This window comes from Cricetulus griseus, chromosome 6 (genome assembly GCF_003668045.3).
Source record: "Cricetulus griseus strain 17A/GY chromosome 6, alternate assembly CriGri-PICRH-1.0, whole genome shotgun sequence".
Lineage (NCBI taxonomy): Eukaryota > Metazoa > Chordata > Mammalia > Rodentia > Cricetidae > Cricetulus > Cricetulus griseus.
The window spans coordinates 92403362-92417048 of NC_048599.1; the positions used below are offsets into that span (position 1 = coordinate 92403362).

The 13687-nt window shown below is 34.6% G+C and overlaps 1 protein-coding gene across 1 annotated transcript in view; it reads right to left on the reverse strand.

Annotated features, from left to right (window-relative positions):
* The window catches only part of Fsip2 (fibrous sheath interacting protein 2), a 78485-nt gene that overhangs the window by 46293 nt on the left and 18505 nt on the right, over positions 1–13687 (reverse strand). The window contains exons 10-15 of the mRNA XM_035447065.1: positions 11086–11201; positions 7379–7415; positions 6688–6791; positions 5182–5245; positions 3528–3585; positions 1010–1043 (exon numbers count right to left, since the gene is read on the reverse strand). Of these exons, the coding sequence (XP_035302956.1) occupies positions 1010–1043; positions 3528–3585; positions 5182–5245; positions 6688–6791; positions 7379–7415; positions 11086–11201 (413 nt within the window). The remainder of the gene's footprint in view (positions 1–1009; positions 1044–3527; positions 3586–5181; positions 5246–6687; positions 6792–7378; positions 7416–11085; positions 11202–13687) is intronic.

Sequence of the window (13687 nt, forward strand, 5' to 3'; positions counted from 1 at the left end):
ATATAAGTGTATATATACACTTATATATAATAGTATAAGTGTTTTCCTACTATTATACATGATTGCTAGTGTTTCAATAAGCACAGATTAAGGTAGCTGAAATATAAAAATCTTGTTTACATAAATATAGCCTTAATTGAAAATTACAAAACTAAATCATAAATTTATAAATAGGTGATTATTCTAAATGAACAATACTGAAAGTATATATTAAAATGTGTCATATTTTCTTATACAAGCAATAATGGAAAGCAGAACCATACTGCTGTCCTTGAACTAGATAAAGGATAATGCTTTTCCAATTGTATTATGAAAAAGAGGGCAACTAAAGTTTTGCTTGTAGCAAAAGGTTGTTAAAAGAATTTTACTTTTTCAATATATTTCATTATAATTATAATATTCCTTCAAATGAAGCTTTGTGTGTGCTTCATGCCTTATTAACTGAGCAGGACTGAATCACTACTGTGATACTCCTCAAGGTCCCTGACTAGTCTGACTAGATTTAAGAGTTGAATGTTATTAAAATATGCTATTGTTTCTTCTCCTGCTTCAAGGCTCAGTGCACAGGTGAGCAAGTACCTTTACCTGTGAACTTTGGTAGCGGGTTCTTCCCAAGAGAATTGGTAAAGACAGATTCAGGCATCTTAACTCATTGTCTACAGAGTTTGCCATCAATATCTGCAAAGCTATACTGTTTAATATCTCCTGAGAAATGAGACTCCATTATCTCATGCTGTTCATCAATGCTGGGTCCCTGAATGATTCTCAATGCTACATCCTAGAGGCCTACACCCTAGAGGCCTTCCTAAAGTACCAAAATTATTTTTGATAAAAACTTTAGACTAGAAATAAACTATTAATATTATCTAAAAGTAAACTTCCATTACAATAAAAGGCAAAGGGTATGAACAACAAATATCAGTAGATGATTATTGGTATCTGATTTACATTTTTCCTAGAATGGAATATGATAATATACTGTCTTATAAGTTGATTTTATAATACATACTTTATCTTGCAAGCAATTTTGTAGATTTTGTTGCCTGTAAAGTTAAGAAATAGTTATGATTTAGTAAAGTCAGGACAAACACTTTATGAAAATACTTTAAATTCCTATTACTTATTGTTTCTTTTTATGAGAGATCTACATAAATACAAAATACCCTAGTCTTTATTTTGTTTTCTTCAATGTTCTTAATTAAGGTACTGCTAAGTTGTGGACCTGCAGACTCAAAAGTGTGTTTTATTTACTCAGGAGAGTAGAAGAAGAGAGAGGAAAGAAATGGGCTTGAAGAGAGAGGAAAGAAATGGGAGAGAGGAAGGGAAAGGAGGTAACAATAGTCCATAGACTAGAACTTTTCTCAGATCTAGTTTCTTAAATCAACTCCAAGTTCATAATTTTCCTTCTTTTAATTATGTATTGTTTTAGATTGTCTAAGCTTAGTTTTTTTCTGTCTTAAGGCACAGAATAGAATACTATGACAGTATACTATGAGTTCAAACAGGGAGCAAAGACCTATGAAAGACCTAAAGAAATAACTGCAAAGGCAGTATTCAGTAATAAGTATGCTAAGCTGCCAGTGTGGCTCAGTGAGTGGTACAATGCTTGCCTTGCATGAATGAGGCATTTTACTAAATGCCCAGCACCTTCCACAGAAGCAATTGTTTTATAAGGCAACCATAGAATAAAAAATAATGGAAGAGTAAAGACATCAAAAAATCCACTGACAAAAAAGTCAGAAACATAATTCTACAATTCCTAAATAAAGAAGGCTTGCACCATTTCAAAGATATTTATTTCAGAGAGATGTGAATATAATATAGGGAGTTTTAAATTAGCCTGTATAGCTTTCTTAAACTAGTCCATCATAATCACAGTGCATTAGTTCTGTAAATCTTAATATTTACCTAACATCTGGTACTGTTCCTTAAACACAATGTGTACTTAATAGATGCTTGATAAATAGGTTATAAAGATGTGCCTACCTATATCGAATTTCAAATGAAGAGCATTTTTGAATGGTTTCTTGACTTCAGTTTTACCCATGTATTGCTGACAAAGCAATTACTTATGTGCTAATTTGATCATAATATTATTGTCCTAAACTATTGGACTTTTACTTAATAAACATTACAGATTCTAAACCTAGTCTATATGGCAGAGGATTTCAAACTTAATTATCTAATGCTTCATTATTACAATTCTACCCTCACTGCTAACATAGTATATCTTAATTCTCTGTCATGAATTCTCATTTCTACATCAGCAATCTTTTGCATTTATACTTTGAAAAGAACAAATAAGGATTTGAGGGAGTCGAAAAGTGATTGACCTTGGAACAAATGTGGGGTCTCCATGGTAAAGTCTTTCATGATACCTCATTAAATTAGTGCATACAGTATAGAATGTTACAAAGTTCTTCATTTACAATTATTTACCCCATGAGTACAAGTAATTATTATCTCTACATGGCAGCATCTTTCATACTTGTTTTACTTGTTTGGATGCGATTCATTCCTTCTGGCTCTAAAAAGTGCTATGTATTCTATGAACATTCACTGAGTTCTACATATTGACACCCTTCAACCTCAAGATGAAAGTCTTCATCTACAAAGCTTAGTCTGAATATGAAATCATTTGTCATCAGAGATATTTTCTTTTATATAGCCATTTCCATAGGAATTTAGGGTTGTGAAGTTTAGTTTGCATTTCATTTGTTTTGTTGATTTCTTTTTAAGATTTTAGCACTGGGTTGCTGGGAAGACAGTCCTGTGTGTAAATGGGTTGCAGTGCATGAGAACTGGATTCAGATCCCAAGCGCATACATAAAAGCTGGGTCAGGTTCAGGGGGAGACTCTGCCTCATAAAAATAAAATTTTAAAAAGAAGATGAGGACAACCAGTGATGTTGACTTCTGACAACACACAGACACACACACACACACACACACACACACACACACACACACACACACACCACCCCACATAAACCTATTGTTTTAAAACAGTAGCTTTTTCTCTTCAAGTTGAAAAACTGCTAAAATATTTGCTCCTCAATTTTAGTTTGAGGAATGGAAAGCTTTGGTACTAAGCATCAGTTCTCTAATTTTCAACACTAGTATTACTATGTACAACACTAAATATTTTTAAGAAAAAAGTTGATCATAGTCATTGAAATGTTATAATGAACAATTTTATCAGCTTTTAGAGGCTCAGACTCTCAAAAGTCATAGGTAAATATTTCAAAGAGTATTTCAAAATTCATAGGTAAGCTTCTCAAATATACAAAGAAACCCTGGAGAAAGGAGCAAAGACCCTGGGTACAGAGAGTGAAGGACTGGATAGAAGGAAGGAGAATGGACTTCACTTTGACTATGATTCAAGGTCAGTTATAAAAGTTTTCAAGCAATAAAGTTTCAGTAAATTTAATAGAACTACAAAAAAATAGAAGATTTCCTGTAGTCATGTACTTAAACAGTTATCAAAATATGAATATACAATTCCATGTTAATAATTTGGATACTTACATATTTGAGTAAACAGGAGAAGAAAAAATACCCGGGGGAGGAGCACCACCCTGATATCCTAAGCACCAGGAAAAGAAAACTGTAATTTATATTTATCCTCAGTAACTTTTAAAATTACAATACTATTGTCAAATAACATGTTCTCATTTGTAACTGACTAGTTTACAAGCTTTTAAGGACATTTCAGACTATTTTCCAAAGTTCTTAACACGGAGTATAATATACTGTAAAATCTGAACTCCTTATCTACCTTTCTGAGATGCTTCTTGATGCTTAGTCTTTTGTATGTATTCTATGACCTACAGACATAGAGTAAAACTTAATATCCTACTGTAGCATGCTTTCTGACTCTGGACTATTGCTTGGACCATTTCTTTGGAGAACCTTGTATTTATACTTCTTATTTTTAAAGGTTTTGATGATTCTGCATTATGTCCTTTGAAATCATCCTTGAAACTTACCTAAACAAAGTGATACCCTTCCTTAGCATTTCCAAAACATGCTACATTGCTCATATTGTTAACAGTATTTTTTTGTGTACTTAAAAATTTTCAGGAGATATTATCTTCAGTGTTCTAACTATGTACACAAGCAAACATACATGTACAAGTATAACTGAGGTAAAGGATATGTAGACTGGCTTACTATATTTATCATTTATTTAAAATATATATATATATAATATTTGATACATCTCAGATTATTAAGCAGGTTATCCTGAATTCATAAAATTTTACTTGTAAAGTATGCCTCAAAATCTGGAAGACAGGAAAATACAAGCAACTAGACAAGTAATAAGGACATAAAAATATAAGCTCAAAATGTTAGGAAATTATTTCAATTTTGATTGTGTTCATTAGAAATACCTCATTAACAGCACGAGATTAAAAAATATAGAACTTTTGGAGGCTCAGGGAACACTGAGAAATAGAAGAAAGAAAAAATGTAGGAGCTACAAGAACAGGGAGTGTGCTTTCCCACTGTTTCTCCTAGAGATGTCAGAAACTACACCGATAAATTCTCATCAACATGACTGCCTTGACATAAGTGGGAACAAGGTTAAAATAATAGACCTTCTAATGTGGCAGGAGGACATCCAGGTGGCCTGAACCCTATACAAAGAACTATATAGGTAACTAGTGTTTACAGCAGGAGAAACAGTCTTCCTCGGTGATGGTATATCAATTGCTAAACCCTAAAAGCATGTTGTACTTAATTATATAGGAACATATATGTATATTTTAATTAGAGGAAGGAGAGGTATGTGACAGGTTTTGGAATAAGTAAATGATGTAATTATAGTATAATCTCAAAGATAAAAGAAATAATAAGAATCAGAAAACTCTCTTTTCTCATGACTCAAATAACATAGTCTTAGGTATTCTCTTCACACAGGATGTGGCTTTTAATCACACACACTTTATTGTATTTATAAACTTGGTTTGTGTGTTTGTCAAGACTACTCTTTCTGTTACAGAGTAAACGCTCTGAATAACAGTCCTGGCTACCTTTTTCTTCTGTGTTCAGTTCTCTGAACAAAACTCAACAGAGATCACTGCATTAATACATTAACTGGCAGAGAATTTGGAATGGTGTAATAAGTGGCAAGTGAAAGAATATTTTAATAACTGCATTATTTCCTGCTTATATTTACCTGGTTCACCAGCATAACTTGGTTTCTTATTTGGTCTTCCATTCCAATCACCTTGTATCTCCTTCTACATAAACAATGAGAGAGATTGATCCAAATTTTTATCACCAACTTATATTTATATGTTTACACTTAAAGATTAATATTGTTAAATTTCTCACAAATCTCCATTTGTAAGAAATAGTCATGGTTTGTGCTTATGTTATACATAATATTTATTCAATTAACATTAATATATTTCATAGAAATGTCTATAATAGTATAAACCACACATCTTGTGTGTAAATGGGTTGCAGTGCGTGAGAACTGGATTCAGATCCCAAGCACATACATAAAAGCTGTGTCAGGTTCAGGGGGAGACGCTGCCTCATAAAAATATAATTTTAAAGAGAAGGTGAGGAAGGTTCTGCATCCCTGCTATGGTATGTCTTTCTTACAAATACAGCATTTTCTGGTAATCCTAAATTAACTACATGAAGAAGGCAAAAAACTCAACTTAATTAGAAGTGCGGCAATTCAGTGGTACTGAAAAGGAGAACACATATATGCTCCATGAGTGATTGTGAGTTTCTACACTTTTCTTGATACTTAACCTACTTGCAGAAAAAAATTCATGACAATAAACATATTCATTTTTCAGTATTTGAAATGTGAAAGCAAGCATTAAGAAAAATGTCTGAAAATTTTAGGCTTTGAACAGTGTACTTGAGAACAATTAAATTTCTTGTCATAGATTTGGTATCTTTGAACATCTGCTATTTGGGAGTAATAAGGAAAGTGAGTAGAGCATGCAATACTCACTGAGGTCAAGAATACAGTTCACACATTCTATTTTTGTGTAGCAAGGCAAATTGTTTCCTTGTATTTTAATGTAAAAGTTATCTGGATGTAACAGTGATGTTCTCAGTTTTGTAGTCTGGAGTACTGCAATAATCAACCTAAACAGTGTATTGTCATGCCAATTTTTACTTACTATCCCACGAACAAACTTGACACATGCTTTTTGGCCTCTTGTTCCTTGTAATGCTTTGAAAATGTATAAAACAAAGATATGGGCTACATTGTGTTTTAGGAATTTTTTTGGTTTTTTGAGTCAGGGTTTGAATCAATTAATGTCATGCTAATATTGGAACTGAGGGTATTGATTTTATTCCTAAGATAATAGGTTGACAAATTATAGATAATATTTATTTCTTATGTAATGGCTATACCCTTGGATTCCCACTGATAAACTTCCATGAGCAGATACCTGACTACTGATGAAAAATGCTAAAACAGTGTCATTGGAAGCTCAACTGATTCCTCTGAGAGTTCCAAGTGCACAGTAAATATTACACCTTGTGGATTATATTTAGGCACCCTGACCCTGAGTTATTAACACCTTTACTATTTTATGATAAATTTCATGGAATGGAGGTATACCGGTAGTAAGGTTAAAGAAAGCCATATTCATATATTAAAATGACCTTAACATATGATTGAACTTAGAGCAAATTAAATGTTACATACCTCGTCTTTTTGAGGACCCAAGGATGCATGGGAAAGTCTAGCATTCCTTGTGGGTGAATTTTGGGTTGAAATAATTGAGTTTCGAGCTGATGTGTTTACAGTACCTGGAGAAATAAGAGATAGTTTTAAATAAGAACACACTGTAGAGGCAAAGATGAAGCATACATAACTTGCAGGCTTGCTCTGGCATTCTCCCCACTAAGGTGCAACACTGACTAGAAAAATTGCAATCAGCAAACTTCTCCAAGGATAACATCGTTGTGGATGTTTACTGTCTAAAATGTCACTTCTTCCCAATTGCTTCCCAAGAAAAATCTGAAATCCTTATTGTTTGATGACAGCAACAGCTTAATCTCACAAAGTAACAGGGCCCACTGACAAAATGGACTATTTTAATTGTTTTCAATCTTCAGTGACAACTTATTGTTGTACAAAGAAATAAACAAAGCTGTACTTTAAATTGATCTTAGGCAAAAGGCAAATAAGTGATAAAAAGCTGTTTTAAGATTTGTTTTCGACAGCAAGATTATAGTGAGCTAAAAAGAGGAAGAAGTGATTGGAGGAATGGTTCTTCAATAATAAAAAGTCAAACTAAGTATTCCTTTAAAATTAGGTAAAACAGCTTTCAAAACCATATAACGGGGTACACGTAAGTACTTAAGTGAATTGTTAGTACTGTTCATAATCTTACCTTTTTCATCACTGATTTTTTTCGTTACTCCATTTCTCTACATGATAAAATATTAAAGAGAAAAATGTAAGTAATAATATTTCAGTAAGAGATTTTACCTTGTATCAGAAAACCAAATGAATCCAGATTCTTTTCTACCCTTCATGCCTTAAGTTTGTCATAAAAATGTGTACCAGGTACAGTGAATATAATTAACTTCCCAGGATACCTTTTGCCATCTTGAATTTAGTTCAATATTGAGCTCAATTTATAGCAATGTAGATCTTACTCCTCTGCCAGCCTGTAGTCTTTCATTTAAAGACACAGGGAGACATTCAATGAATGGTGCTAAAACTTAAGTCATTCAACTGGATAAAAAGAAATAAAATTCTATCAATTTAAATTCCATGAAACAGTATATAATGCTTATTTAAAATATTCTTTAGAATCAGAGCCAGAGTAAAAATTAGTTACTCCAGATTAGTGCAACATTTTCTATGTCTATGCCTGACTAGACAGTGTGTCCCTGAGATGGGTGTTACCTCACTCACTTTTGAATTCAATGGACTCAATTTGCATTCAATTTAATAAGAAAAATTGACTCAATTTTCTTATTTTCCCACGTTTCAGATTATCCCAGTTCTTGGTCAACAACACTAGCATAGATTTCCAACACTACCAGTAAATAGCAATGTTACCATCACTATTGTTAATGAGCTTTGGATTTTGTTTTGTTAAATTTCACAGTTCATGGATAATAACACTAAAGTGATTCTTCATTGTCCCAGAGTGGGATAACGTTTTCTTACAAGAACTCATTTGCCCTAATAATATAAGGTTAAGCAGAAGAGAGAACACATGTAAATAAATTCTTCACAGACATTAAAAGAACATCACTCGGCTTCATATGGGAAAACAAACAAACAAACAAAAAACAGAATAGCTAAAATATTCCTTGAAAATAAAGAAACTTCCAGAATCATCACCAACCCTGACTTCAAAGTCTACTATAGAGCTATGGTAATAAAAACACCTTAGTATTGACATAAAAACAAACACATGGACCAATGGAATCAAATAAAAGGCACTGACATTAATCCACACACCTATGAACACCTGATTTTTGACAAAGAAGCCAAAAATGTACAAGGGAAAAAGGAAAATCTCTTTAACAAATGGTGCTGGCACAACTTGATGTCAAAATGCAGAAAACTGCAGATACATCTAGATGTATCTCCATGGGCAAAACTCAAGATCAAGTGGATCAAGTACCTCAACATAAATCCAGTTACATTGAACCTGATAGAAGAGAAAGTGGCAAGTGCCTTGAATTGGCACAGGAGACCACTTCCTAAATATAACACCAGTAGCACAGACACTGAAAGCAACAATCAATAAATAGGACCTCCTGAAACTGAAAAGCTTATGTAAAGTAAAAGACTTGGTCAACAACACAAAACACCAGCCTACAGAATGGGAAAAGATAATCACCAACCTCACATCTGATACTGAATTGATCTCCAAAATTCATAAAAAACTTTAGAAACTAGGCATAAAAATACCAAATAATCCAATTTATAAAATGGCCTACAGATTTAAACAGAGAATTCTCAACAGAAGAAACTCAAACAGCTGAAAGGCATTTAAGGAGCTGTTCAACATCCTTCATCATCAGGGAAATGCAAATCAAAATGACTCTGAGACACCGTCTTACACCTGTCAGAATTGTTAAGATTCCAAATATTGAGAACAGCTAATGTTGGAGAGGATATGGAGTCAGGGAAACATTCCTCCAATGCTAGTTGAAGTACAAACCTGTACAGCCATTTTGGAAATCAGTATGGTTTTTTCTCAGAAAATTGGGAATCAATCTATCTCAAGTCGCAGAGATATTACCCTTGAACATATACTCAAAGGATACTCAATCATACCACAAGGACACTTGGTTCAATAATATTAATAGCAAGGGGATAGAAATTGGAAAGGAAGAAGTCAAACTTTCATTATTTGCAGATGATATGATAGTTCACATAAGTGACCTGAAAAACTCTACCAGAGAACTTCTACAGCTGATAAACACCTTCAGTAAAGTGTCAGGATAACTCAAAAATATCAGTAGCCCTACTATATACAGATGATAAATCCAATGAGAAAGAAATCAGGGAAACATCACCCTTCACAATATCCACATCAGCAAGGGAGCTCACGATAATGATAGAGAAATCTACAGAGACAGCTGATCCAAGCTCATGGAAACTCAAACACTCTGGATCAACAAAAAACAGAATCTTAAAATTCGCAGGCAAATGGATGGAACTAGAAGAAACCATTCTGAGTGAGGTAACCTAGTCATAAAAAGACAAACATGGTATGTACTCACTCATATATGGATTCTAGACATAGAGCAAAGGATTACCAGCCTACAACCCACATCACCAGAGAAGCTAAGAAACAAGGAGACTAAGAGAGACATACATTGTCGCCCGGAGAAGAGGAAAGGAACAAGATCTCCTGAGCAAATTAGGAGCATGGGGGAAGAGGAGAGGGAGCTAGGAGAATGAGAAGGGGAGAAGAGGAAGGATGCAGAGGACATGAGCGAGCAGAAAGGTTGAGTTGGTGGAAAAATAGAAGAGAGCAAGATAAAAGATACCATAATAGAGGGAGACATTATAGGTTTAAAGAGAAATCAGGCACTAGGGAAATGTCTAGAGATCTACAAAGATAACACCAAATAACAATCTAAGCAACAGAGGAGAGGCTACTTTAAATGCCCTCCCCTAATAATGGGATTGAAGACTTACTTATATCCCATCCTATAGCCTTCATCAAGCAGCTGGTGGAAGTAGAAGCAGACACCCACAGCTTAACACTGTACTGATCCATAATCCAGTTGCTAAGGGGTCCAGACCAGGCTGGTGAAATGCACAGAAACAGCTGACCTGAACAAGGGAGAGCTCTTGTTCCCCAGACTGATAGCTGGGAAACCAGCATGGGACTGATCCAGACCCCACAAATGTGGGTGTCAGTGAAGAGACCTCAGAAATCTATGGGGCCCCTTGTAGTAGATCAGTACTTATCCCTGTCATAGGAATGGCCTTTGTGAGCCCCTTCCTCAGGTATTCTCCCTGAGCCTAGACATGGGATGGGCCCATGTCCTATCCCAAAGAATATGACAGACTTTGAACAACCCCCCCTATGGAAGGCCTTGCCTTCCCTGGGGAGCAGAAAGGGTATGAGATAGGTACGGTGTTAGTTGGGTGGGGGCAAGAGAGGAAGGGAGGCAGAGGAAATTGGAACTGACATGTAAAACAATCTTGTTTCTAATTCAAATAAAAATATTAACAAAAACCCTAGCCATTGGGCCTCCATGGGACTTAACTGTCCTCTGTATATGGGAGACAGTTGCAAAGCTTGGACTATCTGAGGGGCCCCTCAAAATAGGACCAGGATCTAATCCCTGGGACATGGACTAGCTTGTTGGAACCCATTCCCTATGAAGGCCATACTCAGCCTTAACATTGGTGGTGGGGTTGGTCTTGCCCCAACTTAATGTGCCAGACATTGTCAACTCCCCATGGGAGCCCTTACCTTTTGGGAGGAATAGATTGAATAGTGGGGGAGGATGGGGAAATGAGAAGAGAACTTTGGTTGGAATGTAAAATGAGATTAATAATAATAAACTTAATAAGATGAAGCAATACTAACCACATAATTTGAAACATTTTTACCTTTTGTTCTGAACTACTGTTCTGTATGTCTGGCTGATAAGCAACTGAGGATACTGATATTTTTGTAACATTCTTTGAATTACTCTGAGACTGATTAACAGCAGTTGATACGTGTCCTAGGAGTAAATGAGAAAGATCATTTGGTTTTGAGCATGCTCTTGAGTGTAACAAATTGTATTTCCTTAAGCTAATTATTAACATTTTACATATTCATGAGAAACTATTTCCCAAAGAGTTTCATTGGGATTACTCATATAAGTGCTCCCCTTAAAGGTTGAAATCAATCTTTCTTTCTGTTCCCAAGAATATTGATCTGAAACTCTTAAGATTTGTTTGTTTTCTGAACTTTTACATTAATGCAATTATACAATGTATACACTTCTCCTTTGTTTTTATTTTGGGAGAAGTAAAATGATTTTTATGCAATACAATGTTGTTTGGATACACTTCACTTTGTAGTCTACCATCAGTTCACAGACATCTCAGTTGTTTTCAATTCCAGCCACTTCTTAAATGAACTTCTGTAAATTTTCATGGACAAACTATTTGTACATATACATATAACATATCAATATATATATACATATATATATGTGTGTGTGTGTGTGTGTGTGTGTGTGTGTGTGTGTGTCTATAAAACTATTGATCTGTCTCTGCATCTACTTCAGTTGAAGTGAATAAAGATATATCATAAAAACTCTCTAGGCCATTTCGTAAATATAATTTTAAGTTACTTCAAAAACTTTATCAAAGTGACCACCTTATTTTAATATCAATCATCAATGGATCATAATTTATTTTCCTTCACATATGCCTTTCAACACTTAATAAACAGAGAAAATTATTCATTTAAAGACATAGGAAAAATTAATAAATTATACCAACAGGTGACTCTAAATTCAGTAAAAATGGAAAACAAGACTGACCAGGGAAAGGAAAGGACATGTGTCAACACAGCTGAGTCTAGAGATAATTACCAAATGATTAAGAAAGGTGTACAATCCAACATGTATGAAATTAAAACATATATAAAAACATTCTTGAAAACTCACATATCAACCCTGTTTATGCATAAGTAAAAATATGAATAAATTATTGTCTAATGAAAATGGGCTGAGAAAGAAATCAGAGAAACATTACCCTTTACAATAGCCAGAAACAACATAAAATATCTTTGGGTAACGCTCCCCAAATAAGTGAAAGACCTGTATATCAAGAACTTTGAGTCTTTAAAGAAAGAAATTAAAGGAGATACCAGAAAATGGAAAGATCTCCCATGCTCGTGGATAGGTATGATCAACATCTAGGATCTTGCCAAAAGCAATCTATAGATTCAATGCAATCCTCACCAAAATCCCAGCACAATTCTTCACAGACCTTGAAAGAACAATACTCAACTTGATATGGAGAAACAAGACAACCAGGAAAGCCAAATAAAGGAACGTCTGGAGGCATCACAATCCCTGATTTCAAGCTGTTCTATTACAGACCTATAATCCTGAAAACAGCTTGATATTGGCACAAACATAGACAGGTAGACCAATGGAATCAAATCGAAAACCCTGATATCAACCCACACACATACAAACACCTGATTTTTGACAAAGAAGCTACAATTATACAATGGAAAAAAGAAAGCATCTTCAACAAATGGTGCTCGCATAACTGGATGCTGGCATGTAGAAGACTGAAGTTAGAACCATGTCTATTGCCATGAACAAAACTTAAGTCCAAATGGATTAAAGATCTCAACATAAATTCAGCCAAGCTGAACCTCTTAGAAGAGAAAGTGGGAGGTATCCTTGAGCAAATTGGTACAGAAGATTGCTTCCTGAACATAACACCAGTAGCACAGACACTGAGATCAGCAATTAATAAATGGGACCTCCTGAAACTTAGAAGCTTCTGTAAGGCAAAGGACACAGTCAGCAAAACAACAGCCCATAGAATGGGAAAAGATATTTACCAACCCCACATCCGACAGAGGGCTGATCTCCAAAATTTACAAAGAACTCAAGAAGCTAGTTTCCAAAACATCAAATAATCCAATTAAAAAGTGGAGTACAGAACTAATTAGAGAATTCTCAATAGTCTAAAATGGCTGATAGACACTTAAGAAAATACTCAACATCCTTAGCCATCAGGGAAATGCAAATCAAAATAACTCTGAGATACCATCTTACTCCTGTCAGTATGGCTAAAATCCAAAACACCCAATGACAGTTTATGCTGGACAGGATGTTGAGAAAGGGGAACATTCCTGCACTGATGGTGGGAGTGCCAACTCACACAGCCACTTTGGTATCAGTGTGGAGACTGCTCAGGAAAATGGGAATTAGTCTACCACAAGATCCAACAATTCCACTCTTAGGCATATACACAAAAGATGCACATTCATACAACAAGGACACCTGTTCAATCATGTTCATAGCAGCATTATTTTTAATAGTCAAACCTGGAAGCAACCTAGATGCCCCTCAACTAAAGAGTGTATAGAGAAAATATGGTACATTTACACAAAGGACTACTAACTCAGCAGAAAAAAACAAAACAAAACAACAACAACAACAAAAAAACAATGGTATCTTGAAATTTGTAGGGA